At 40.4% G+C, this 25,129-nt stretch overlaps 2 protein-coding genes across 9 annotated transcripts in view; both read left to right on the top strand.

The window, feature by feature from the left end:
• The first annotated feature begins 1,829 nt into the window (after positions 1-1,829).
• serinc2 (serine incorporator 2) lies at positions 1,830-9,486 on the top strand. Its single transcript, XM_084919909.1, has 10 exons — positions 1,830-1,967; positions 4,439-4,600; positions 4,796-4,983; positions 5,152-5,231; positions 5,678-5,815; positions 6,125-6,294; positions 7,306-7,396; positions 7,557-7,710; positions 8,588-8,803; positions 8,884-9,486. The coding sequence occupies exons 1-10, from the start codon at positions 1,929-1,931 to the stop codon at positions 9,020-9,022; spliced, it is 1,377 nt and encodes a 458-aa protein (XP_084776035.1). The 5' UTR covers positions 1,830-1,928; the 3' UTR covers positions 9,023-9,486.
• A 2,247-nt stretch (positions 9,487-11,733) lies between these two features.
• Positions 11,734-25,129, top strand: part of hivep3a (HIVEP zinc finger 3a) — a 48,492-nt gene continuing 35,096 nt past the window's right edge. For 3 of the 8 annotated variants that reach the window (XM_084920258.1, XM_084920253.1, XM_084920255.1), the window contains exons 1-2: positions 11,738-11,916; positions 12,231-12,343. The gene's annotated coding sequence lies outside the window, so the exon portion shown is untranslated. Of the gene's footprint in view, positions 11,946-12,230; positions 12,344-23,038; positions 24,569-25,129 lie in introns of those variants that run through there. The other 5 variants (XM_084920261.1, XM_084920260.1, XM_084920259.1 and 2 more) reach the window with 3 other exon arrangements.

Raw genomic sequence — 25,129 nt, 5'->3', positions numbered from 1 at the left:
AATAATAACATAAGTTAAAGGGCAGACATGTGCAGCTGAGTGTAAGGAGGTGCAAAGTGCAAACCAAAACACAAGTGTACAAGAATGGCAACCTTACATAATAATCTTTGTAAGCCTTTGGCTACTGTATCTGTATCATTTTCTACTTACCAAATAAATATTGACCCTCTTCTCTTCCTTAATTTTTGAAAACCCTTCATGACAAAATTATCGCAGATTTTTAATAATCATGAAATCAACACAAACCAATTATCGTGATCAAAACAGATTCTACCTCTTAATATTATTGATTTTGCCTTCTGTAATCTTTTTTCTACAGTCATTGAGCTGAATAGCTTTATTTTATTTTGAAGGTAATTTGCTACAATTTCCGTTGTTACTTTTCTTTTCTGGGCTTAGTCTTGTGGCTCAAAGGTTTGTACCATTGTTTTATGAGTGAGGGGTGCGCCTTTTTTATACGTTCGGATGATCAGAAGCAGTATCGCTTGTTTACATGCCCTTTGACTAAATCAGATAAGTCCGCCATATGTCTTTAGTCCTAAATACCACAAATATTTCAATCCTTCCTCCTGCAGAGATTGCAGTGAGACTGCAATATGCATGCCAAGGCTGTTTAAGGCTTCCACCTTAAAACATTAAGAGAAGAAGAGCGATGCTTTAATAGCAAAGCGCTTTCTGAGGTTGTTTTAGTCAACAGGCAATTTTACACTCTAAATACTTTGTTCAGTGGACCTCTTATTATGTCATCAAATGACATCTAGAACAAGTCTAATGACACACGGAATGTTTGGAAAAACATCGGATTGATTATAGTCATGATTTTATGTATCAAAGGGTTTGATTCATCTTTTTATCTGGTAGAGAAAGCAAGTGTGAAGAGGCGGAAAATAGATCCTTGCACCGTAACAAATTACTCACAGCTGAACACCTTCACCGCGTCCCTGAAGGTCAGGCACACAAACAGATGGAGGTTTGCACCCTACTGCGTTAAACTCACCTTCAGTTTTTTTTATTTACTTTTACTTTTTCTTTTCTTTTTTTATTTGTGCTGTAAGGTGTAATAAATCAAATAAACATGTATTTAACATTTCTTTACCACAAAGACATTAAATGTTAAGGCATTTAAAGGAACACTATAAAATGATCACTAGAATTAAAATAAATAAAATGGATGACGACACAACACCCTATGGTTTTAGAGAACACTCATTAAAACAGATACGCTATACTACATAACAGGAAACATGTTTTTCATATAATAAAATCATTGTTAATAATAATGATAATACTATTTAATATTGTCTTTCTGTTTTTTTAATGACTTGACCATAGTTCACTGAGAAATTTAGTAGGGAATTCTAAGGAAACGTGATGTACGTTTTGGTTTAGGTGTTTGAGGGCCTGTAAAAGAAGGGCGTTTTCGCTATTGCGCATTAGCACATAATTGGCCACATTTCTGGAGGGACAACTCACGGATTCAATCACAATAGGTTTTGGATGGCCAAAAGCCAAATATCTGGTTATTAACAGTAACGCCCCAGAGAAAACTGTCATGCGCGAAGTTTTACCCAATTTAGCCAAGCAGTGCCGGAAGTAGAGTCGATTAGGCGTCAAAGTAAAATAGAGCAGTCACAGTTTTAACAGCAACAGAACGTTCCGCGGATTATTTGTATAATAATCCACTTTCATATGAGGGTGTAAAGTAATGCAAACATGTATGATTAACTGAAATATTTGTGTTTTAAGTTATGGATTATCCCTGAATTGTGTACGTGCAGACAAAGAATTTTTTAATTTGAAGATCTCGTGCGGACGTCTGTCACTGTGTTCCGTGTAATTAACCTGACTCCATTGTTTTGCGTCAGTTTCTTCCTGAACTTTTCGAGCTTTGAGGACTTTTACCGAGAGTTTTACGGAATTAAAACATCATGGGTGCTTGTTTGGCTCTGGGTTCACTCGGAAGTTGTGTAAGTATACATTTGCCGGTTGTCGTGTTTGCAAATGAAATACGTAGTAGTTTTTAAACGTCTTTATTTTTATCTAATTCTTTTGCCTTGCTTTACTAGGCAGGCCGACATTAGGCAAGGGAAATGACACAACTTCAAGTGAAACTGCTAAAATTAGATTCGTTTCCTTTAGCCTACTGACAAACTTAACACTACACATGTCCTGTGACATTTACTTTGATCTTATACTTTCTTTAATGTTCTAAAGAAATCAGTGCTGGATAGTTGAATTCGAGGGACGTCGGAATTATCAACTTTCTGAAGCGTTTTAGCAGATAAAGTGAGTAACTTGGTTTAGTGTTTTAGAGTGACGATGAATGTTAGACACGTGGAGAAAGGTTTGCGGCTACGACCCACATCATTTCAGGCAGTACATTAGTAGACGACGGTGCTAGCTGTCCAAGGTGGAGTTTCCGGAATTTCCCCAGATATAAAGTCACGTGCCACATTAAAAAAACAGCGTCACTGTTTGTGCTATTCATGTGCAAATGATGATCTAGTTTTTGAGACTTCTGACACAACATATTGTGATGAAAACCAACGTTTTTAATGACTTGTTCAAACTGAAATCAAACGTAAGTGAAGACGTCATTCAGTGGGAACTGATTAGATTACCCCTCGGCAATTTGAAGATTGTGATCTGTGTTTCAAAGCATATACAAAACCTCCAAGACAACGTAATTTTGAGTTTTTCAAGCACTACTTTAACATTTTATTTGTTTATTTTAACTGCCATATTCAAATATCGGATCCAGGGTCGGTAGCTAACATTAAATCCTGTTACATGTTGGAACATTTAAAGTATGAAAGATGGTTCTGCAAGGAAAATGTAGCGAACGAATGTCCTAAAACAAATCCAAGGTCGCAGCTTTTGAACTTTTGACTTTTTAACACACTCAGATGACGTCACTTCCTCATCGCGGTGTCATCTAAAGTAACAGTGGTGTGTTTTGGGCGCAGGAATACGTTGTGATGTGGTGGACCATAGATCACGTCAACCAAAACCGAAACTTTTTTTCTCATTCTGATGAGCACATTTGCCAAGAAGAGGAAATCATTCATGCTGTTAAGGACAGAGTCTGAGATTTATTGCAGTTTCTAAGAGCTGGAAATGTGGAAATGACTGCAGTGTGAAATATAGTACAGTATTCTGATTCCAAGAAGCCAGACATTGCTTTTTCACTCTCTTTGTTAGTCCAATCGTTGTACCTGTTTATTTAATGGGGAGTGTTTTTTTTGTTTGTTTGTTTTGCTTATCTTTTTGTTTGTTGACACAGTAACGCTGACCTAAAAATTATTCAAGCATAAAAAGGCACCTTAGTCAGAGAGTTGAACCATTTTTGTGTCTACACATAACAGATACATTAGCAAAGAAAACAACTGCCGATTCCTGGTGTTCCTGGATAAAAACAGAACACACTACCAGCCATGGATTGGCCTCCGCAGAGCTCAGACCTCAACATTAGTGAAGCAGCAGCAGTGGGATCATCCTGACAGGAAACAAAGTAAAAGGCTGGTAACATCCAAAGAAGAGCTTTCAATGACCTTCAGTAAGCCTGGCGAACTATTCCTGCAGATGAAGGAAATGACAAGAAAGCCTGCCTAAGAGTGATGAGGCTGTGTTAAAGAATGAAGATGGTCATACCAAATACTGCCGATCAAGCGGTTTCTCTCTAAATGTGGCACTAAATCCACCTTCTGGAAGAGATTCTAGGTGTGCTGAAGTTTGCCATTCACCTTTTCTCATGTTGTACAGTAAAACCAAAATATTTAATTAGCTGACATATGCATGGTAATCACAGCAGGTTTCTTCTGGCAGTCTTGGAGAAACTTCACGATTGGGTTTAATACATGTGTCACTGACTTGGTCAGCTGTTCAGTTCATGCTGTTTGTTGCCAGCACTCTGTGGCACAGGCCCGGCTCAGCCGTAGAAACCGAATGCTTTTCAGCGCAGCTGCAGTGTTTACACCCTGGGCTCGTGTCCTCTGGAGCATGCTTATATTTAGTGAAGGATGGCTGCTCTCAGCTACAGTCTCCGCCTCGGTGCTTCGTACACCTCTCAGCAGCAAGCACGTGAATCATGCAGAAGTCCTGTGTGATCCAGTTTGCAGCGCCGGATCAGAAACAGACAGGAGGAGAGATTTGTTATGGTGGCATCTCTAATCACAGACTTGATTAGTACCACAGGAAGGAAAGAATGGCTTGTCATTGCTCTCCTGAAAACATGCAGAAGAAAGAGAAAGATGGTTGCCCCTGACAGCAGCAGCAGTATCTTTTTTTGTTGTTGTTTTTGTTTTTCCCCCCTCCTAACCACAGTGTTTGCAAGCCATGCATGCATTATCCTGATTATCCTACACCCCCCCGAGTCCTATCCCTGAGTTGCATAAAATATGAAGCTGTCCTGATATTTCTCTCTTTCGTCCTTCTCCAGGCATCCTGTTTGTGCGGCTCGGCCTCCTGCCTGCTGTCATCATGTTGCCCTTCCACATACAACTCCACCATCAGCCGGCTGGCCTTCTCCTTCCTGCTGCTGCTGGGCACGCTGGTGTCCATCATCATGATTCTGCCAGGCATGGAGGAAAATCTTAAAAAGGTTGAATGAGATTTAATGGCTATGAAAACAGTTTATTAACCGCTGTAATCCATCAACACAGATATTTCAAAGTGACCTAACTGGATGTTTGAATTGGGTTATTTTATCCCAGAGCTTCCTGATAAATCTAGATGAATCATTTGTACCCCACCGTTGCCCTTTCACCCTTTAATTTCCTATTTGCATTCACGTCAGATTCCAGGGTTCTGCGTCGGCGGTTCGCACATAATTGGCATAGAGAACAAGGTGAACTGTGACATCATCGTGGGCTACAAGTCTGTGTACCGCATGTGCTTTGCCATGGCCTGCTTCTTCTTCCTCTTCTCCATCATCATGATCCGAGTGCGCAGCAGCAAGGATCCCCGAGCAGCCATCCAGAACGGGTTAGTGCTGCAGCTTTGTTTTCTCTGCTCCACGTTGCCACAGCATACTGCACTCTGGTGGCCAAACGTGGACACTGCACCTTTTAAGAATGCGTTTACACAAACACTGATAAACCGGTTTGCTGTGTGTACATAGATGGAATAACATTGATTTTTTTTTTTCCTCAGTTTCTGGTTCTTCAAATTTCTGGTTCTGGTTGGTATAACTGTGGGAGCGTTCTTCATTCCAGATGGAGACTTTAATACAGGTATGGTTTTAGCCACAGTGAGGACAGTTCTGATAAAATTAGAGCTTGAATCTTAATGCCTGTAGTTAAACTTTTTGAAATTCTGTGAAAATGGAAACTTAAAGTGGGGACTTATATTTCCCACAATGCTATGCAGCATTGACAGATTCCTGGACAGCGACAGAGAAGAGAGCTGAGCTCTAATGTCAGTAACTCACAAAATTAAGTCTTTCAGTATAAAAGTTTTAGCTTTGTTGTGATAGATCTTTCAGAGTTGTTTATCAGTACAGGGCTTATCTCACATGAATTTGCATTACCATGGAAACGTGTCTTATCTGTTAGACCTGATCAGATTTTAATGACGATGCTCCTGATCCAGATTCATGTTGTTGTAAACAAATGTCTGTAACACCACACAGAGAGCAAACTTGTGGAAACTTAACCGATCTCATTCTGTCTGCTACAAGTGTGGTATTACTTCGGCATGGTGGGCTCCTTCATCTTCATCATCATCCAGCTCATCCTACTGATTGACTTTGCCCATTCCTGGAACCAGTCCTGGCTCGAGAAGGCGGAGGAAGGAAACACCAAGTGCTGGTTTGCAGGTATAATACTACCAGATCTTCAAGTGATAGTTCTGTGGAGAAGCTGGAGTTTCCCAGATAAGGGATAGTACAGGATATTATGTAAGATTAGGCTATGTATATACTACATGTACTACTTTTTTTCCTTAATCATTATACAGATAATTTATCTGCATAAAAGCCACTGAACTAACTTTGAGGTTGTGCTGTAAAAGTCTAGGGTTTTGATCAAGAAGCTGATACTTCAGTGAGTCAGTGATACTATACGACCCAGCGACGTGTCACTTTAAAATGATTGTCTCTGATTCTGTTCTTGTGTTGTCCCCACAGCTCTCCTCTCCGTCACCTTCATCAACTACGCTTTGGCGTTTACAGCCGTTGTGCTCTTCTATATCTTTTACACCCAACTTGACGACTGCACAGAGCACAAAGTCTTCATCAGCCTCAACCTCATATTCTGCATCATTGTGTCCATTGTGTCCATTCTGCCCAAAGTCCAGGTGATGTAGAAACTTGAGGAGATAGACGTTAAGAGACTTCTATAATTTACAGAAAAATCTGCTGCCATATTAATGTGGTGGCCCTGAGAGGTCAGACGGATTGGAACTTAAGAAAAAACTTGCAAAACACGACGGCAGTGATTCTGGGGTCGCAATAACACCACGGACCAGCTGCAGAAAGGATTGCACTGAGATACACTTAGAAGAAACTGAGGGTTCATCAGTGTTGTAGGGAGAAAAAGATGCAAGTTTTAAACACATGATTCATATAACACCGTAGATACATTTGCTATTAGCTGTTCACTGTTAGCTTGTCACTTCCACAGCTGTTCTGTCAAGTTACTGTCTCCCCAGAAACGTTGAACACAGAAACGCTGTTGTGTTTTGTAATTATTTTTTTGTAGCTTTTGCATCATTTTTTTTCTCTCTTTCCAGTGTGTTTTATTCAATTCCATTGTGTTTTGTGTGCTTTTGGAGCGCTTTTCTGTTTGCGGTGCATTTGACCTCTCAGGGCCACCGTATGTTAAAGCCCAGACAACTTCACTGGAGCATTGTCTGCTGCTCACTGTGCCGTAGCAAAGAAAGTGAGAAAGAAATCACTGAAAAGACTTTTCTCATGAGAAAAGATCAGTAATCAAGTGACTAATTCAGGCTATTACAGCTGTCCAGTGTAATGTTAAATTAAATTTGTTTGAGTTCACTTCTAACTTCAGTTACTTGCACTTGATGTGATTTTATTTGATAATCAGGTTTGTGTTAATGATAAAATGACTTTGTGGGCTGGTACTATGATGGTTCTTCACTCAAACTGCATTTTACAAAAACAATATTCACTAACTATTGCTAACTGCTTAGTACACACTCACTCAGATGGATGTAGCAGGGGCAAGCTCAGTATCTTGTCCAAAGACACAGACATGCAGACTGTAGGAGCAGGGCCACACCGCTGACCTTTTGATTAACAGACGCTGCCTTCTTTTCTAACATTTGGCTTTGTCCACGTCTCCACAGGAGGCACAGCCCACCTCAGGTCTGCTTCAGGCCTCCCTCATCTCCCTTTACACCATGTATGTCACCTGGTCAGCCATGACCAACAACCCCAGTAAGTCCAATAATTGAGCCACTGTATGGCTGCAGTGTATTCAAAGCTAAAGAAAACAAGTACATGTGTTTTTAGAGCTACATACTGTTGTGGTCTTAATGGAGACAATTCTCATCACTAACTGTTAGTGCTCACCTGAATTCCTGCTTTCCCACCTCAGACCGGAAGTGTAACCCCAGCCTGTTGAGCTTGGTCCAATCCAGCAGCCCAACTCCAGCACCAGGACCCACCTCAGCCCCCGGCACCACCCAGTGGTGGGATGCGCAAGGCATCGTGGGATTGATCATTTTCCTGTTCTGCACTCTTTACGCCAGGTATTTTAGTGCTGCTGCTGAAAGAAAAGAAGTGTTTGATGTATTATCAAGCTCTGTCTGTCAGTGGGGTCATAAAATATCAAAAATGCTTCAGATTGAAGCAAATCAACATGGTTAAACACACGATTGTGTTGATTAAGCAGCGGAAGTGTAAAAAAGGAACCCTGCTGTTCATCCAAATGACTATACTGGATTGTTGTAGTACATAAATGCTACTAGCTTTTAAAAAAGGACAATAAAACATATATGGAAGCATAGAGGATGTTTAAATTGTGCTGCTGTTGATAGAGATTTTCAAGCGAGGTCATTGAGTCAGTGCAGGAAGAGAGATGAGCAGTAGCAGTAAAGAGGATTCAGACTCTCAGAATGTAAAACTTTAAGTAAGCCAGCAGATTTTACCAGCAATCTGGACTAAAACTGATTAGTCAAGTACTCGCAGTGTGTTCATATTTACTTATCAGACAGGTTCAGTGTTGTAAGCCCCAACCACCAAATTTCAGAAAGTATCACCTCCATGAACAGAAAACTTTTACGGGGTTAAAAGTTCATGTGACAACTGAGAGAGAGACAACTGCAGGATACATTTCGTCTTCGGTAGATACAAAAAGACCCATCAAACATGCTGGTGAATAATGGAGTGGCCAAAAATATAATTATTTGTTTGCATGTGGCATTGAATTGTTGTTGTAAAAAATCTACTTTGTAATAAACACGCCACAAACTCCACACAGAGAAACGTAGAAAAAAAATACATAAAAAATCTAAATATTCACTTAGTTCAAAATGGAAACCAGTTCGTCTGCATCCACAATAAGAAGCTGCTGAAATTTGCTGCTGTCTGTGAAAAGTGAGTTTTTCATGCTGTTCCCCATCACAGCATCCGCTCATCCAACAATGCTCAAGTGAACAGACTGATGCAGACTGAGGAAGGTCAGGGTCTGACCGCCAGCGAAGAGGCCCCCGCGGGGGAGGACGGAGTCCGACGGGCTGTGGACAATGAGGAAGATGGAGTGACCTACAGCTACTCCTTCTTCCACTTCAGTCTCTTTCTGGCCTCGCTCTACATCATGATGACGCTCACAAACTGGTACAAGTAAGTATGTCCTGTTTGCTGCCACACCTTAAAGAGGTTCGCTTCTCTCCCAGTGCTGACTGTCTCTTGTGATTCTCTAGGCCTGACACTGACTACCACGCCATGCAGTCCAGCATGCCAGCCGTCTGGGTGAAGATCAGCTCCAGCTGGATCGGCTTGGGCCTCTATCTCTGGACTCTGGTGGCTCCGCTGGTTCTCCCTGACAGGGATTTCAGCTAAAAGCCGCCATCTGCACTTTTGCCATTTGTACCTTAAGTAAAGAAAGCTTTTGCTTAAACGTGTTCTGCTTGGATGTTGTACAGAAACAGAGCTTAAGAGCTTTAATCACATTCCAGTTTGTCACCTCAGGTAATTTTTCCTCATTCTCCACTGTTGCAAATATAATTGAAAGCACTATATGCCTTTTATAGGTCATTACCAAATGAATGCTGATTTCTATGGGGAATGGTGTTTCACTACATTTACATCATACTTTTTTTAATCATTGACTCTGTTTCAGTTTGATGGGAACATGTTTAGGTTTCTAAGATGTATTTGAGTTACCCTTTGTTTTTTTCACACTTTTGTCCACTTCACATATTGTGCCTTTTAAATGTTTTGCACACATTTGATATCTGTAAAAGTTTTTTGACATGTAGCTTTCACTCAATATAAGTAATAAAGCTGACATTCTTTTAAACCTGTATGCAGTAATATTACTGTCCTGCAGATGGTACTGTTCTCCCTTTAACTCCAGCATGATTAGCAACATTGTTTGATTTTAATTATTGCAAAGTCTATAAAGATGTGTTGTACTTTATATATAGACTTTTTCAAATTTATTTATTAGGCTTCAAACACTTTATGCTGCCTGCTGAACTCTGACTGGCAGACATTTCCAAATGCTTCACTGTTCGCTCTCCATTGATCACATGGTGCTGTGACGATGTTATTCACTGTGTTCCTTCTATGCGGAATTCTCTTGTCCAGCACAAACACAACCATTTGGCAAGTAGTAGTGGGGGAATGTGCTTTTTCCCATCACAAGATCAGCCTGAACAAGCTGCTTACACACAACTGTTTATTCAAGCTATCTTTTGTGGATGAGCAGCAAGTGACTGGCCTATAAAGTTTAGCCTGGAGACTGAACAGCAAATTTTCTCTTCAATGTTCTCATGACATTTTTGAATATTTTTTCAACCACACAAAAATAAGATTTTCTTGCACTCTGGGTTACTCACAACCTACCTCCTTTTCCCCCCGCTACATACACTCACTGTCCTACCTCTCTCCTGACCTCTTCCCCACATACTGACAAGGTTTGGAACCAAAAATTTCAAATATGGATTCATCACGCCATAAGATCTGTTGCCACTGATTATCAATCCAGTTCTTATGAAAACAAATTTGAGCAAACTACACCATTCTATAGCAGGTTAAGTTTTTAATAGTTACATAATACCAAAACACATATGTAAACATTTATTTAGGGCAAAACAAATTGATATTTTAAACTCTTAGCATAATTTGTTAAAAAACAAACCAAAAAAAAAATCACAACATGACACAATAACATTAAGCCAGTGTTCCCATAAGGCTGACGGGTAACAGCTTTGTGGACATAGGTCACTAAACAGGTTAATTTGCTGCAATGACTGGTTATGGGAGTAATCTGGCGCTAGTACAGTTTGCACACATTAAAAACCACAAAATGCAGAATTTCTGGTCAAAGTTGTGATTTTGTGAATTGACCCATATTGATGTGGGTGACTGCCACTGCATCCACAGCTCAGCTATGAGCAGCAGGCCAACCTAATGCTGTTATATAAATGCAGAATGAGGCGCTGATCAGTTGCATAAGCCAGTTATAGGATCATGCTGTCATTGGGGACTCGCTGCTCTCCTCTCCCGGTAGTCCTTTGGTATTCTCAGCATTTCCCTAGGAGACCCTTCTCATCATCGTCATCACCATTGTCAACAGTGACTGCACCTCAAGTCTTTGGAGGGTTTGAAGAACCTGGCAACCCATGTGGAAATAAACAAAAAGTACCGCCCGGGAGCCCTGTGACATATTTTAATAGGCAGCTCCAGTAGTCTTCATTACACTCATGTAGGACTTTCATCACAGATCCAAGCATGTGAGGACTAAACATCAAGATAAAGGAAACCAAAATCCTGGAGTAAAAACATGTTTAAAAGTTTCACATATTAAATTTCAGTATTCAAATCAATAAAGTCAAAAATGTTTTTGCATAATTAATGACTGCATCTCTCCTGCTAATGAGACTGCATTAAGAATGAGATCATTCTGCTGTCAACCCGTTTCAGCGATTCATTCTCTAAATCTTATTTTGTCATTTCACTATTTTGTTTTATTTTGCGCTGTAAATGCAGTGCGAGCCACTCAAAACGGAAAAAGTCCACATTCTTTGATTTAAGAAAATGACGAATATAATATTCATGCCACAAATACAAATATATATATATATATATAAAAACTCTCACGCGTTAGGAAAGAAATTAAGTAGTTTAACATGAACGTAGTTTGTTTGTCTAATGTTGTTGGGCTGTAACATTACTGTAAGGTGACGGGTCTCCTGGTAGCGCGCCTAGGTTTGTGTCTCGCGCTCCAGCGGTGGCATGACCTAGCCTTCAGTTAAGCTCGTCTTAATAATAAACACGCAAAGCGGAAATTAAGCGACTAGACCACCAGAATAACTGCTCAGAAACGTCACCACGTTCGGATTTTATTGCTATTTATTAGCAAAACCTGCTTTACTGGTCCACGTGTACTTCTTAATAAGTTACAAATGATTATGTGTTGAGGTGACTGGTGTTGCCTTAATTTTTGCTTCACTTCAGAAATATTATTACTGAAGGCTATTAAAGCTGTTCCTGCTTTCTTGTGCTTGTTTGTTTGAAAAGCAATGGCCGGAAATACTTCATTTTTAATTTACCGGACATTGACAGCAATGATGCTAGCGCGATGGCAAATTACAGCGTACACTTTTGGGGGAATTCGCTTCGTCCCGCTACAACTACCGCATCTGGACTGGACTAATTACGTTAGCTGGTAACAACTACGCTTCTTCTCCGCCTGGTGTGACACAGAAAGCTTCTGTTCGAGTCCACAGGTTAGGGAGCCGGAATTCGGCAGCTGGAGGTGTTACGATAAATTAGCATAAATACTATTATCTGATGTGCTGTATGAGGTGTTACTGAATTATGCTAGTAACAAGCTAGCTAGAATGGCATGTGGCGATTCCGGTTTTAAATGTGACATTTGGCTATCATGAGTGAAGCTTTAACCTAAGCCCGTTGACTTTGGTTTATTTATTTGTTTTCAAACAAACATTAAAGCTATAGTTTGTAAATAAAATAAGCGACGATTTATTTTCGTCCCGTCAACGCCACAAGACTAATGGCATGGTTTTTTTTTCGCTTTTAGTTTGAACGCAAATCTGGTCATTTCCTGTCTCCTCTCGGACAACCTCGGTTGACTTAACGCAGCTGGTGAAGCAGTAGACGCACCGCAGGGAAGTGAAGTTGAGCATCCTGCAGGTAATGTAAGCTCATATATGGTGTCAAGGGGGCGTTGTTTGAAATATTACCATTTGTTGTGCTATTTTAGTGTATTTGTAGCATTGTACACGCCGTTGCTGAATAGTTGTAATCCAGCGTGTTTTTTCTAGTCGCTATTTGTTATGAATGGTAAAATAAAAATATAGTCAACATATGGTGACTAGCACGGGCAGAGCAGTCGGAGGACGCTTTCATGCGTTTGTAATATTTCTTGCTCGCACGATAGAAATGTACGCGGCTACCTGAGCTGCTGGTGGGCTTGCCCATTCCCAAAACTGGCTTCATTCATTGTCTGCGAGAGGGAGGAGGTGATGGTGGTGAGCTGCGGCAAGTCGGTCAGAAGTGAACATAAAGGGACAGGAAGTGCATTGATTTCAGCCTAAATAAACGCCTTTTGCCGTAGAATACGTGGGTAACTGGGGATAAAAGCAGCTGGGTGGTGTTAAAATTGTGTGTGAAGTGAACAGCGCAGAGCTGTGGTTGAGAAAAAAAACCACAGGAGGAGAAATGTTTGGGATTTTTTTACGACGCCGTTTTATTTTGAAATCACGTGGATGGTGGGTTTTTTTCAGTAAACTTGACGCTGAACGTAGTAGCTCACCTTGGCTCTGTGTGTGGCATTATGTGGAAAAATTGGAGTGGTCTGCCTCTGCGTGTCCTGGGTGTTTTTGCTAAATCTGTATTTCCTTCTTGTGGCAGAGCTGCGGCTTGAAAACGCTGCTGTGCGAGTATTCAGTGCCTTAAATCGCAACAGCTATCTCCTTTCACCCAGTCACTCCATTTAAAAGCCCCCAAACTTGCTGTTTTACACAGGTGTGAATCACTGCTCATGGTTTGTTATTGATTAGTCAGTGTTTGAGTCGGCAGCGCGTGATGTTGCTCGGGGCTTCAGCAGCTCTTTGTAGCAAACTAGCCTCCATTCAAAAAAATCTGGCACTTCAATATTTATTAATTCTTCTGAAAGTGCGCATGCTCAAGAACACTGTGTTTCTTTCTCACTTTTTTGTGGTCAGTGTAGCATCCACCTACGAGCACTTTTATTTCCATTTTTGTGTAGAAAGACAACCCCGTATGTTCAGGATCACCCCCCCCTCTCCCCCCATTAAAAAAAAAAAAAGATTTTCGTCATACAGTTGTGAGCAACATGGAGTAAAATGCCAGATTTTCTGAACGGACTCACGCTACACGCAACGGAAAAAGGCAGCTGCGCTGTCTGCATTACGCCTTCCCCTTGCTCGGACATTTCTGCATAACCTGCTTGGCAAAGAATCCAATTATGACATCATGCGTGAGAAGAATCCCCCCCCCCCCTCAAAAAAAGAAAAAAACAAACAAAATCAAAGCACCGATAATGTTACATAATCACAACTGAGTTTAAATTGGTGGGCTTGATTTGTATGTCAGTGTGGTTGCCAAATGGATAAACTTTACTGTCCCTGTGTTGTATGTTTGGATTTCTGTAGCACCAGTTGCTAATTACTAGTTGAGATGAAAATGGTGTGTACCTACAAAAGGGCAAGATTTATTGTACTGCTCAGAGCTAAAAATGATGCTGGATTCCAGGGCATCTGGGGACAGCTGTGGCTGCTGACTTTGCTACAAAAACAACAGTGTTGTTAGTTAATCCTTTCAAGACAGCATTTCTGGAAGTAAACTGGAGCTTGGGACAGTGCACTGGTTCAGTATTTTTTTTTCTCTTTTTTTTGGGGGGGGGGGGAATAGTCACTGATTATCTAAATCCACTTGTTCCTTCAAACGTTTCATGTTATTTCCTTTTACTAAATGACTGAATTGGGGTTCAGTTTTTGGTTGTTTTCTTTTATAACCTCATTGTAAACATGTATTTCTGCTCCTGCTGAAGTGAAACATGTTTCTAGGAAATCCTAATGGATCACAGTCATAAATTAATGCTCATCATGAGTCAAGCTGGGTAAAGCAGTTTGCTTCATAGTTTTGTTTTTACACGTCTCATATGGTCATGTCTCGCTTTGTAGTGAAAGGGTCAGATTTTTGGCATTCCCTGGAAAGGCTTCATGTTAAAGCCTTGGGGCTGTGACTGTGGTTGTTTATTATAATCTTCTCTTCCCCCTGTGCTTCACCTTGTGAAGGGTGCGCAGGGGACACAACAGTGCAGCACTGGGTCTTCCAGCAGTCAGTGGTGATGCTGCGTGCCTGCATCAATCACTCACTCACTCCCAAGAGGAGCAGAGGCAGCTCCTGTCAGTTATAGGATAAATAAATGAAAGCACAGCTTAATATTTTTGAAGCATAAAGCTGTTTGTGTTGCTGTAAATATTAACTAAAGCCTCCTTTTGAAAGGATTCCCATTAATCTCATGTAGTTTAACGTGTGTCATGATCAGGGCTTAAAGTAGACTTTGGAACCTAAGATCCATGTTGTGCTGGAGCAGAGGAAAATGACTGAGTCCTGGTGTTCTTGTTTCATTTGTCGATTGTCCATTTAATAGCTGCACCTCTGACGTTTACTTCTCATGCGACCAGCAGATAATTCATAAAGGTATCGCACAAATGATGGAAAAATAATTATTTCATATCTGTTGCTTTGTTGTTCACAAAATTATTTAGTTTTAGTTAATTTATTCAATTCTGTTCAAGTGCAATCTTGAGTCAGTCCATATCTCCTTCCAATGAGCAAATTTTTTGTAATTTTTTTTTTAAAGGTGGCTTTAAGCAATTGTTCTCCTGGCTTTACAGAATTAGTATACTCCCAGTATCTCAATCTAACTATTTTCTGGGGAGCGTGTTGTTGTTTTGTTTTGGGGGTTTTTTGGTTTGTTTTTTTGCTTTCTTGTTAAGCTATAAAGGGTTGAACCTGTTTAGTGTATACACATAATGAACAATTTACGCACTTTGTTACTAGCAGCATTCTAGAAAAACACATGAAAATGACAAAGATAACAGTTTGGCATATCTTCGCATGGTGTCCAATGTCTTCTTAAAAAAAAAAAATTGAGGAATCTGGACAAGTGCAGGACAAAAGAAGTAGCAGAAAGTACAGCAGTATCTAAAAATTGTGCTTAAGAAATCAGAGAAAGTCCGGCAAAGACCTGAGACAGGCCCTGAGAAATGCATTTGTGCCTTCAGTTGACCCCTCTGTTCACCAAAGCCTTATCAGAAATGGTCAACAAGGCACATTGTGGAACATTCAGTCATGGTCTGGCCTCCTCAGAGCCCAGACCTCAACGTTACTGAAGCAGTGTCCTAGCAAACATTACCCGTTGAATAACTGTTAGTATTTCTACATTTATTCATGGTTGGAAAACAGTTCCAAAATGAAACTTGAGTTCAGTGCCTAAATGTTATTTGACTTTCTAGTAAGAGAACATTTCTGTTCGCTAATTATTTTCTGCTATCTTTGTATTAATTAGAATAAAATGAAATGTGAAAAAAAGTTTCTCAGTAGATTGATTTTAAAAAATAGAAAAGTAGTCTATAATGCTGTCATAAATGTGGAGGAGATCATTTTAAGAGTCTGTGTCAGCATACCACAAATTAAATACAATTTAAATGTAGCTAATACTAGTCTGTACGCTTTCTTCTTTTTTTTTTTTTTTTAACCTAATAACACAAAATCATATGTGATCAACTCCTGTAAATACAGTGTATAATAGATATGAATATGCTTAGAAATCGTAATGTCACATTTTTAAAAATTCAAATTTTCATGTCAGTAAACTCTGTTTTAAATTCTAATGGTTTAGGAGGCCATGCTCTTGGTAACACCCATATGCTCAGTAAGGATACGGTAATCAATACTGCAAATCCTAATTTTGAATTTCAAAAGAAAAAATAACAGCTTTGACAAAAATCAATAGGAACACTTCAGATTAACTACAATTTCCAGAGAGCCCTGATGGTGCTCAGGACACCCAATAACTAGCTGAGAGCAGCACCTGTTGAGCCCATGATTCAGTGGTGAAACTCAGCCTCCGTGTGTGTGTGTGTGTGTGTGTGTGTGTGTGTGTGTGAGTTCATCTCTCCCAGTTGTACAAAGTAGATTTTACTCTTGGTCTTGAATAAACCTTTGATTATGAATAATTCATTACCTTAATGTGTAATTCTCCTGCAGTGGCAACAAACAAACATAAGAAAAGGGTGGTGTGCCCACTACGGGTCAGGGACGAGTTCCTGCCCCAAGTGGAGTTTAAGTATCTCAGTGTTTTACACGAGTGATGGGAGAAGGGAGTGGGCGATCGACAGTCAGATTGGTGCTGCAGCTGTAGTGATGCGGACGCTGTACTGGTTTGTCGTGGTGAAGAGAGAGCTGAGTGTAAAAGCACCGGTCGATCTACGTCCCTACCCTCACCTATGGTCACGAGCTGTGGGTAGTGACCGAAAGAATGAGATCGCAGAAATGGACTTCCTCCGAAGGGTGGCTGGCCTCTCCCTTACTGATGGGGTGAGAAGTTCAGCCATCTGCGGGGCCCTCAGAGTAGAGTTGCTGCTCCTCCACATCAAAAGGAGCCAGTTTAGGTGGTTCCGGCATCTGATAAGGATGCCTCCTGGGTGAAGTGTTCCAGCCATGTCTCACCGGGAGGAGGCCTCGGAGCAGACCGAGGACACCCTGGAGAGATTATATCTCGCAGCTGGCCTGGGAACGCCTTGGTGTTCCTCCGGACAAGCTGGAGGGGGTGGCTGGTAAGAGGGAGGTCTGGGCTTCTCTGCTAAAATTTCATTGGATTAATGATACAGCGACACAAACCCACAATCGTTGTACACAACGACACAAACCCAGAAACGTATCTGAGAACCAGAGAAGCGCGTCAGCCTCGGATGGTGAGTTTGTCCCTGAAAAGGGAGCTGCTTTAATACCCTTCAACGCACAATACTTGATGATTTTCTTGCATATTTTGTAAAGTCAAAAGACTAAACTTTTTTGGTTTTACCACTTAAAGTGAAAAAAACAAAAACAAAACACCTTTAGATCTCACCAGGCTAAGAAGGCTTGTGAGGAGATACTAGCAAGTAGTGACGTGAGGCTCAAAAGTAATGACTCATGCATGTACATGCATTAAAGCATGTAAAAGGATGAGCGCATTTCTGAAAGAAATTAACAAATAATACTGCACATTGGGGTGGTACAGTGACCTGTTACCTCACAGCAAGAAAGGTTCACTGCTTGAATCCAGTTGTCTCTGGGTGCTCCAGCCTCTTCTCACAATCCAAAGACATTGAATTGTCAGTTTCTCTGTGTTAGCCCCGAGAAAGCCTTTCCAGAGTGTAACCTTCCTTTTGCTCTATGAGAGCTGGAACAGTTCTACACACTCAGTTTTTTGTTTGTTTCTTTAGAGTGATTAAACTGAAATGAACCAGGATTATACAGTGGATTTCTTTCAAAGTCAAAAGACCTCATCTCACATTGGAAGATTTGCCATCATATATGATTTAAAAAAAAATTGTACACTCACATCGCCATGAACTCAAAAATTATGTTGAACCTTTTTTTTCCTGAGAGTACAGGGAAAAAAATGTTGGAAAAAAGTATAAAAAATATTGATTTAAAATACAGCCCTACATGGTTCATTGAAATATTACTGTATGTTTCAGCCCTGTTGATTCAGTTTTCATTTCCTAGAGATGATCTGCTGATAAATTCATTTTCTTGGATGCTCTATTGTCTATATTGCCTAAAGGTAGTGTGTCTATATATACACATTCTGGACGTCACAGAAGACAGAAGGACCAGCGTGTCTAAAACAGCCATTAGAGAAGCATCGTGGGAAGTAGCTGTAGGTTCACTTATTATTATCATATTATTAAGTGATGACAAGCAATGAAGTCGAAACACATGTTCAGGAACATTATTGTTGACTACAGCTGTAATGCAGTTTTATCCAGAACAACTTACCAAGCTCCCGATGTCTGCCAGTGTATCAAACATAAACAAAACCATCATTATCACCATTATGCTGTAATTCCTGTTAGTTTGTAATGGGTCCCTGTAGATTAGCGTCACTCCTATCGGGCCTGATGTTCAAGCAGGAGCATAATGGCCTCACTGTGGCATTGATAGGCACTAAGCCCAAATAGCTTTCACCGGCTTTGCCATCGGAGAGGGAGAGAACATGTTGAGTGGAGCTCAAAAGGCAAGGCACCTGGTTCTTAACACGTACAGTGGTGGTATGGTAAACATTTATGCAGCATGCAGAGTCTCAGTGGGTGTTATGAAGTCCCACGTTGTGCTGCTATGTTATAAAATGGCATAGTTTTTGCTACGTCCTTTTCACAGGTTCCTCTGTTCAGCAAGGGCAGTGAAGCCAGCGAGGACAACAGTGATATTCATGCTTCCTGTTCTTAAGGGAGTCACCAGTGGGCACCTTGTCACTCAGGTGCCAGTCACTAGTGTCCTTGGTAGCAGGTGACGTGTTCCAGGTTAAGAAGTCAAAATGTATTTAAACAAGTGTAGACTTCTTCATCAGGCTGGACCTTTTTGAGTTTAAATGGAAATTTATTTTTTAAATAGTATGTTAATCATGTAAGCATTACATCTATTTGTCAGTAAGTTACACGACTGAAACTCTGACTCTCTTCCACAGTGTTTCCTCGACTGGTTGGGGATGAGAGACACTCACCCCCAACCAGTCAAGGCAAATGGTGGCCCCTGCTGAGGCTTTTTCTGCTGGAGGTTTCTTCCTGTTAAAAGCGAGTTTTTCCTTCCCACTGTTGCCAAAAGCTTGCTCGTTAGGGTTTTCTCTGTATTATTGTACGATCCTTACCTTACAATATTTAAGTGCTGTTTTGCTTGGTGCATTCATTAGGCTTTGTTTAAATTATTATTATTATTTAATTATTATCATGAATTTGCTTTGGTTTACTTTGGTAAAACACTCTGTCAGTGATGATAGGTGTTTGAACTCATCTTAGAGTGTAACTGTTTAGGAACAAAAGCCCACACATGGTCACTTGTGTGGGCGACCGTGGCTCAGGGGGTTGGGAAGCGTATCTGTAACCGGAAGGTCGCCGGTTCGATCCCCGGGCTCTCTGTCCTGGTTGTTGTGTCCTTGGGCAAGACACTTTACACTACCGCCTACTGGTGTTGGCCAGAGGGGCCGATGGCGCGATATGGCAGCCTCGCTTCTGTCAGTCAGTCTACCCCAGTGAGTGAATGAATAGTGGAATTGTAAAGCGCTTTGGGTGCCTTGAAAAGCGCTATATAAATCCAATCCATTATTATTATTATTACTTGACAAGATCAGCCATACAAAAACCCTTGTTGAATTGAAAAAGTAGCAAAATGTTGGTTGGTTCCAAACTGACTGGCGAGAAATAACCAGTGCTCCTTACATGTCCACAGAATTTTGCAGAGCTCTGAACAGCCTGTAAACCCATTCATATCTACTGGTTTTACCAGTGATCTTAACTGGATGAGTGATTTTTTTATTCCAGTTTGCTGCAAGTGGACTATGCATTTTATTTTATTTTATTATTATTTTTTTTAAACTAACTTTTAAACATAAAAGATTACATATTAAGGCTCACTTAAAAAATGCAGTCACAACTAATAAACAAATACCATGCAGATAGCAAAAGGACATTTGTTACTTGAGATGTAAACCAAGAAGATATTTTTTGGTAGTTTTTTGGTAATCAGAGTTGTGATTTGCGCAATTTCAAACTGGGCAGTAGCACTCTAAATAAAGATGACATCTGACATACCACTAGAGCTGGGAGTCCCCAGACACCCCACAATAATATGATATTATGATATTTATTTATTATTTTTAAACATTTTGCTTCTTGCTGACTATTGCAGTAAAATATATTGCAATTTACTATCTTTTTTTGTAACTGCAAATTATGAAGTTTGAAACTTAACTTTTACCAAGACCTGTGTTATCCTGTGCAATAGGTTTATGTCAAATTTACTGCAAAATGAGCTTTTCAACTGTATCAAAACTGTTACTAAAACCTGCTATATATATATATATATATATATATATATATATATATATATATATATATATATATATATATATACATACACACACACACACATATACACATACACACATATATATATGTGTGTGTGTGTGTATATATGTGTGTATATATATATATATATGTGTATGTGTGTGTATATATATATATGTATATATATGTGTATATATATATATACATATATGTGTGTGTGTATACGTATATGTTGTGTCTACATAGACAGAATTTCACTTGCGTGCCAGCGCCATTTGGTTGCTCTGAATTCACATTGTCAGCTGTGTCCATCGTAGGGTGGTTTTTTGGTCGTGTTGATTTCATGTAAGTTATCTCAGTGCTACATGAGATGAGCTCTCTTTTCACAGTACTCCAAGACCATTTTAATTTATTTAATAAAATATCGATGTTTGGTGTCTCACCATCAATACAGTATTGCCATTCAAACACTGCAGTACTATGCTGTATCGATTTTTTTTCTCCCACCCTTACGCTGTGATTGTCGAAGTCTCAACCAACACCAAACACACCACTTATAAAGAAATGTATATACATTTTATATTTATACATTGCATCATACTATTACGTTTCAAGCTTTTTGTTGGTGGTTTTACACTGTTTTGTCGACTTAAATGATCACCAATGACTTGGTTTTAGTGTGTATTATTACGTAACAAGACTATAACTACTTGCTTCTGGCGAGCCACTGCAGTTCAAGTTTGAAATAGGAAACAGTCATTTCCTATCCTCTACACTGGCTACAGTATATAATGCTGAAATTGCACTGGAACAGATCGCTTCCCAATGTAATATATCATCAAACTCCTCGCGCCTGACAAATCCCTTTTTTTTTTCTTAACTCTAAGCAACTACAGCAGTAATAAATAAGATTCTTTACTTATAAAGCTCACGTATGTATTATGTACATCCTACTTTAGGTCCAAGCACTGACGTGTGCAAGGATGTGTATACGCATGTGCGCGCACACACACACACACACACACACACACACACACGTGTATGTGTTGATGAGGGTGACAGTATTCTAGGTAGTCATGCAGTAGAAGACCCTCTGTTGGCCCTGATCATCAATCAGGACAAACAGGGCTTCCCCCAGCCACAGAGACGCTAGCTTGAATGTCAAAACTGCCATCAGCAAACAGATTTCCTCCCCACCAGCAGCCAGCCTAACACGACAGGAGTGGAAATTGACTCTCATCCTTGTTAATGAAAGGATACACTCACCCTATGTGGGTGTGCGGGTATGAGTGTGGGTGTGTCTCTGCGTGTATACGCACAGGAAAGCATGTTGGCAGAAAAGCGTGCAAGTGTGCTTTGTGAATGCCGTATGCTGGGGTGTTATGCATGCAGTGCGCGCGTGTGTGTGTGTATCTGTGTATGGGAATTGGAGCATGTGTGCTCTCTCTGCGAGCTGTTAGGCCATCGGCCGAGCTGCAGCCCTCTTCTGGGGGGGGTTGGATGCCATCAGTGACCCCGGAGGCAAGCGTATGGGCCCAGCTTGGGTTTCTGTGAGGTGGAGAGAAACCTCTGGTTTCTGTGACCCCTGAGGAGAGAGCAGCCTGTGAGGCAGAAGGCCTGTCAGCTGCAGTTCTCATTCACAAATCACCTACACAGAGAGAGAGCACAAAATGTACCCACATTCACCTTTCTGGCAGTTTTTAATTCATCCATCAAGGTTATGTGTTCCTGTGTGCTGCAAGGAACCATACACACTATTGTGTGTAAGTTTTTTTTTTTTTTTTTTTTCTTCAAGCAGCCTGCTTTACAAGAAATAAACAGATTAGTGTAATTGGGGCTTGCGAGTCTTTCTAAAGTTAGCCCCAACGCTACCATCTTGGAGTACAGGAGTAGACGGCCGCAGTTCTGCTCCACAGCCTCGGTGAGCTCAGTGCAGAGAGGTGGAACAGATTCCACCTGTTGCAGGATGGTTAGAGTTGCCCTCCCACCCACAGCGGAATAGCAGAACAGAAGGAGCACCTTTCCCTGCTGCAATAGAGACTGTATTTTTTATTTTTTTTAATGGATATATTTACCATGGCCTCCTAAACTGGCTTTTGGGCTCCATGTTTTGAAACCTAAACCTTAACATTTTGTCTGCTCTCATGGTGGGGTGGTGTTTTGTTGCTAAGGTGACCACATTTGGACCAGAGTGTGAAGTGCAAAGAGTGTTAGTTGTATCAATGACCTATGCAATGCATAGACATGTATTCATGGTAATTATTGCAAAAAATAAGTAAAAAGAGTTTCACTTGCCAGAACTGGATAACAAACTTTTTGGATGGCCTGCATTTCACAGCAAGTATTTGTTAAATAATTCGATTAAATGATCTAAAAGGCAACAACAGCACAAACATTGAGAAAAGGTCCAGTTCAATTACTCAAATTAGTGATAGTGAGGCCAAGCAGACAGGGATTGGATACAGCTGACTGTGTATGTATATTTATTATTATTTAAAATGGCAGTGCCTCTAAACTTATGCCTTAATTAGTTTTTTTTTTGGAACGAGTGCAGAAAGGTAAAGACGTCCAGGAACACCACAGCAAGATACAAGAGTTGTCAGCTGTTCGATATAACGATATATATCGGATGACAATATAAAAACGTCTATCGTTTCATTTTACACTATCGTTTGTTTCGTGGTGTCACAAAATAAACTGTTTACGCCAATATTTTTTCATCGTTTTGATGGTCACTGTAGTGGCTATATTAATTTCTTAAAGTTCTCTCTTTCTCTTATATTTAATATAACCACACTACGGACGGACAAGCGCCTGTTTTTATGCGTTGTGGTTAGCAACAACGACGGTAACAGCATCGCGTGTCCGCTTGTTTACGTTCCACATAAACCTTTCACAATAAAGCTCAAGATCCTGTTGAGACTTTTCAAAATAAACTGAATCACGTGAAAGAGCAGATTACCACATGCCACTGGCCTTCAGCATCAAGCCCACTGTGTTATATTTAAAAAAACAAAACAAACCCCCCCACCTTTATCTAGTTGTTATGAGGGGGGACCAAAGAGACCAAAACCATTTTTGTGCCAGCCTGTAATACCCATTATCCAAATCAATACCCATTTTGGGTATTGATTTGCTTTTGGATGCAGCCTCAAGTGGCCATTTTAGGAACTGAAGTTTTTAGCACTTCCACTTTGGCTTAATTTTTCATCTTTTGTTTTTTCTTTCCTTGTTTCATCTGGCTACAAAATCAAATGTTTTCAAAATGACGTCACTGGTGTGAGATGTAATATCTTTTAAGTCCAATAGTCATTCTCTTATTTGTGTATCGGTCTTTTACAAATCTAGGTCCTCAGTTGGTAACTTTGTCTGTAGTTCAGGGGCCTGCAGGTAAGTCACAGCTATCAGAACCTTTTCATTTAGAGAGGACCAAAACTGTAAAGTGTCAAAATCACCACAACACCAAAACAGTGATGTGAAAGATGCTGAACTGCTTTATGAAGCTGAGGTGGAGAGTAACTTTCTGTGGGTTTGTGACGTGTAATGCATTACACTGCCACCTGATTCATTAGTCGTTTAAAATTATTGATTCTAGCAGCCTTAAAGTGGATACATGCTGCATTGTGTGTGTGTGTGTGTGTGTGTATGGTATTTAGGATTGCATCACACTGTCTCCCTCTGCTCTGCATGCTCCTGTTGACATGTCATTGTTGTTAAAGGCTGTGATTTTCTGTGATCCCCATGGTAGTAGCTTCTGTGTTATGTCGCTTTAGTTGTGTCGGTGGCTTTGTTCCTCAGTACTACTCTTATATCTGATCGTGCAGCACTGGTAGATAGCATGGTTTCACACAGCTACTGCTGACTCAGCTGGTACCCACAGGTAGACCTCGAGATCGTTCGTGGCCACGTCCCAGTTATTGCTTTAATTCAGAAGTGTTTGTCAGTTGTTACTGCTGCCTACAGTAACAGCAGTTTCTCGCGCCACTCTGTGTGTTGACAGTATAGATTCCTGAACAAGCAGGCTCTTTGGCAGGTTGCCTCAGCCCTGTCTGTTGATTCACTGTTGGTGAAATAAGAGCACATATGGCTGCTCTCTCTCTGCATTACGTCACCTTGAGATCCAGGCAGATTGGTTTGCATTTACTGCCCAGCTTGAGGAGGGGAAAAAAAACTCATTGTATTGGGATTGGTTTGATCTGAGCTGTGCTTTCTCCAAAAATTGGCATGCTGTTTTTGAAATGAACTGCGCCTTAATGAGCTGGATGCACAAAAGGTCAGCAAATTATTTATTCACTTATTTATTTATTTAGACTTGAAATAAAAACAGGCTAGGATGTACTTTTGTGTTCCATATCCTGCTTAACCCAGCAGACAACCTAGCCAGATGCACCAGGCTCTACTGTGTTAGTATTGATCCATCTGAGTTATATCACTTCGCACAGAGTTGCTGCCTGCTGCACGCATTCACTCTCCTGTGAAGACTTTGCACGCGGTTGTTATCAGCTATTCACTGGTTTCCATTAGTTTCCTGATTTAGCTCTTTTCATGCACTGATGCACCGTGCGCTGTCACTGCTTTGGTACTCAGAATGATTTGGTTTGAAGCATCTTTATGGCACCTATGCCTCGGCCACATTCACTTCTTTAAAAGCCAAGCTGCCCTTAATAGAATTTAATGTAGAAATCTATAACAAGATCTACTTTAACATTCAACAATCTTTTTTTTTTTTTTTTTCGTAAATCAGTTTTGATAATCTTACAGTACTGAAAATGTGTAAAGTTCTTCTCTGACAAAATGTGTAACATTGAAGAAATGTCATCCCTGTATGGTGATT

This window comes from Perissodus microlepis, chromosome 22 (genome assembly GCF_051167445.1).
Source record: "Perissodus microlepis isolate ML-2025 ecotype Zambia chromosome 22, ASM5116744v1, whole genome shotgun sequence".
Lineage (NCBI taxonomy): Eukaryota > Metazoa > Chordata > Actinopteri > Cichliformes > Cichlidae > Perissodus > Perissodus microlepis.
Note: the sequence above shows the minus strand (reverse complement) of the source record. Positions and strands in the feature narration are given on the sequence as shown.

What these genes read in the sequence shown, in the direction of transcription:
- serinc2 (XM_084919909.1), top strand. Translation starts at nt 1,929, where the DNA reads ATGGGTGCTTGTTTGGCTCTGGGTTCACTCGGAAGTTGT. An exon ending in TGGAGGAAAATCTTAAAAAG is followed by an intron (nt 4,601 to 4,795) that starts GTTGAATGAGAT and finishes CATTCACGTCAG; the next exon opens with ATTCCAGGGTTCTGCGTCGG. An exon ending in AGCCATGACCAACAACCCCA is followed by an intron (nt 7,397 to 7,556) that starts GTAAGTCCAATA and finishes TTCCCACCTCAG; the next exon opens with ACCGGAAGTGTAACCCCAGC.